Consider the following 2,570-nt stretch of genomic DNA (forward strand, 5'->3'; position numbering starts at 1 on the left):
AAAAAAAAAAAAAAAAAAAGTTGAATACATGAGCTAAGAATGGGGGAACGGGATAGCTCAAGCAATTGCTACACCTTCCTCTGAAAATTTGCACCAGTTCCTTGATTCAGAGCTCCTAATTATTTTTTTTCCATATATATATTTGGTACAGGATCTCACTATGCAGCTTGGACTCATAGTAATCTTCCTGTTTTCAATCTCCCCAGAACTGGGACTATAGGCGTGCACCACCATGCCTGCACCACCATGCCTGCACTCAGTCCCCCACTTAGCCTGCCTCAGGGGCGGGACCAGTGCAGCATTCAGAACTAGGGGTTGAACCCTGGTTCCTGCACTTGCCAAAGCAAGTGCTTAGTCTGCTGAGCCATCTCACCAGCCCTGAGAGCTCATCATTTTTGAAATGGGTTTGACCCACAATGTACAGGGTTTATAGGAAGAATTGAGGACTTCACTTTCAAGGATGAGGATGCCCTTGGGCTGGAGAGCTGGCTCGGGCCCTGGGTGCCAGGTTTCCAGTGCCAGGCTAACTAAGGCAGCTGACCACTCTTTCCTGTTCCCCACTGTCTTGCAGGCCAGATGACGTGCTCCTGCACCGCACACATGATGAAATCGTCCTCCTGCACTGCTTCCTCTGGCCCCTGGTGACCTTTGTGGTGGGCGTGCTCATCGTGGTCCTGACCATCTGCGCCAAGAGCCTGGCGGTGAAGGCGGAAGCCTTGAAGAAGCGCAAGTTCTCTTAAAGGGGAGCAGGCTTGTGGGAAGCGAAGCGCAGAAGCTGCCGGCAGGGCCGCTTGCACCTGCAGAGCCCGCATTTCCTGGCGCAGGAGAGGCTGCACCAGCTCTCCGAGAGGCTCCTCCCTCGGGGGCAGCAGAAGCAGGCACAGCGGGAAGGCCTGGAACCTTAGTTTATGTTCCATGTGTCCTAGTGGTGGCCGAGGGTCAAGCCCCGAGCTGTACGGAGTAACTGTTCCAGAAAACCCTCGGAGAAGTCGATTTGCTTTGGAAAGTACCAGTGTATCACTTGTATAGTGTAGTATACAAACCATTATGACTTATGCTACTTAAAAATATTAAAATAGAGTGGTCTGTGTCTTTTTCTATTTCCTTTTTTATGCTTAGAACACTAAGGATAAAAAGAAGATTTTCTGTTTCTAATTTGACTATAGATTTGACTTTTACTTAATAATAGAATTCTGCAGGACTCTTGACCTCATTACAGCAACCCTGAGTTTCAGATCAAAGCGGTAGCCTTTGCCGCCTGCTTGAACAAAGGTAACTTAGTCTCCATCCGTTCTCTTTCCCTCAAGGGTAGGGACGACGGTCTCCACGCTCTGACTTTGCCTCACAAGTGTGGTTCGCCAGATTCCTTCTTCGGAGAGGACGGTTCGAGAGATGACCTATCCAGTCTCTGAGAGCCCAGAGCTCCTTTATTCAGCTGCGTGTTACTTTTGATGAATTTTTTTTTTTAAATCTTGGTGCAATAAAATACCCATGATGCAAGGGAGATTTCAGTTTATAGTTAAATGCAGTTTTCATTTCTCATTTCTTTTGGGTCAGGGAACAATTTAAAGTCAGTACAAGCATTTTGTTTCTCTTTGTCCTTGCCTTGATGTTTTGTGTACTACAGTAGGAAGATTATGGCCACTGTTCAGAGGAGCGAAGATGCGGTACAGTTCCACTGCTGTTGCTGAGCTTTCTGTGCTTTGATTTGAAGTGCGCCAAGAACGTTCTTTGTTTCTGTTCATAAACTCCAATTCCACATATTAGTCATGGGGCTCAGTGAATATCCAACCTACCGCAGACCCATACCTTTGTTTAGATGAAATGTGCATTTTCAGCGGTGCAACAGCTGACACCGTCATTTTTTTTTTTTTTCTTCTCATCTTCCACAGATAGTCTTCTCTTAGAATAAGGGCAAAGCAGAATTGTAAGACAAGTTCCTCAGTTATTTCCTCAGGGCTTTGGCACATCTGTCTTAACGAGTGATATTTTCTGACTTTTGGTCTACAGACCTGCACTTTCACATTATCAAGGATGCCCCTGTCCTCTGTGGAAGAAGTCACATTTTTATTGAAGTGGTACAGGCCTGTGAAAATGGCCTTGAACACATTTTATGCGACAGGCTTTGAGGCAGCTAGCCACCTTGACTTCAGTCCCAGTTTTCTGTTGCAGCATCCTTGTTGTCTTAGCAACGCAGCGCCCTATTCTGGAGCGTAGACTAGCAGGAAACTGGCAGCTGAGAAAATCATCATCTTTGGATCACGTGGTGGGGATTGAAGTCACTTCATCCATTCTATCTTTATCCAGTTATGTATGTTTGGTTACAGGTGGATCAGACTTGGTAGTGTACAGACACGTGTTGGTGTTAGAAAAAAGAAATTGAGATGTATCAGTTTGAGTTTTCTTTTGTTATTTTGACACTTAGGATTTGTGTTAACCAGATACTTCCCTTTAGCCCCAAACAACTGTGTTGTGTAGACTGATTTTTGGAAAAGAGGAAAAGCAGACTGAGTGCATGGGGTCCCATTTAGGTTTAGGGTCTGTGTTGTTTGTAGCCAGTTATATTTGAG

At 45.6% G+C, this 2,570-nt stretch overlaps 1 protein-coding gene across 1 annotated transcript in view; it reads left to right on the plus strand.

Annotated features, from left to right (window-relative positions):
* Positions 1-1,129, plus strand: part of Kcnmb4 (potassium calcium-activated channel subfamily M regulatory beta subunit 4) — a 63,099-nt gene extending 61,970 nt beyond the window's left edge. Inside the window, exon 3 of the mRNA XM_004632167.2 lies at positions 572-1,129. Within this exon, the coding sequence (XP_004632224.1) occupies positions 572-740 (169 nt within the window). The 3' untranslated portion in view covers positions 741-1,129. The remainder of the gene's footprint in view (positions 1-571) is intronic.
* Positions 1,130-2,570: the final 1,441 nt, after the last annotated feature.

The sequence above is a fragment of the Octodon degus genome, unplaced genomic scaffold (assembly GCF_000260255.1).
Source record: "Octodon degus isolate 3935 unplaced genomic scaffold, OctDeg1.0 scaffold00047, whole genome shotgun sequence".
In the NCBI taxonomy this organism is placed as follows: domain Eukaryota; kingdom Metazoa; phylum Chordata; class Mammalia; order Rodentia; family Octodontidae; genus Octodon; species Octodon degus.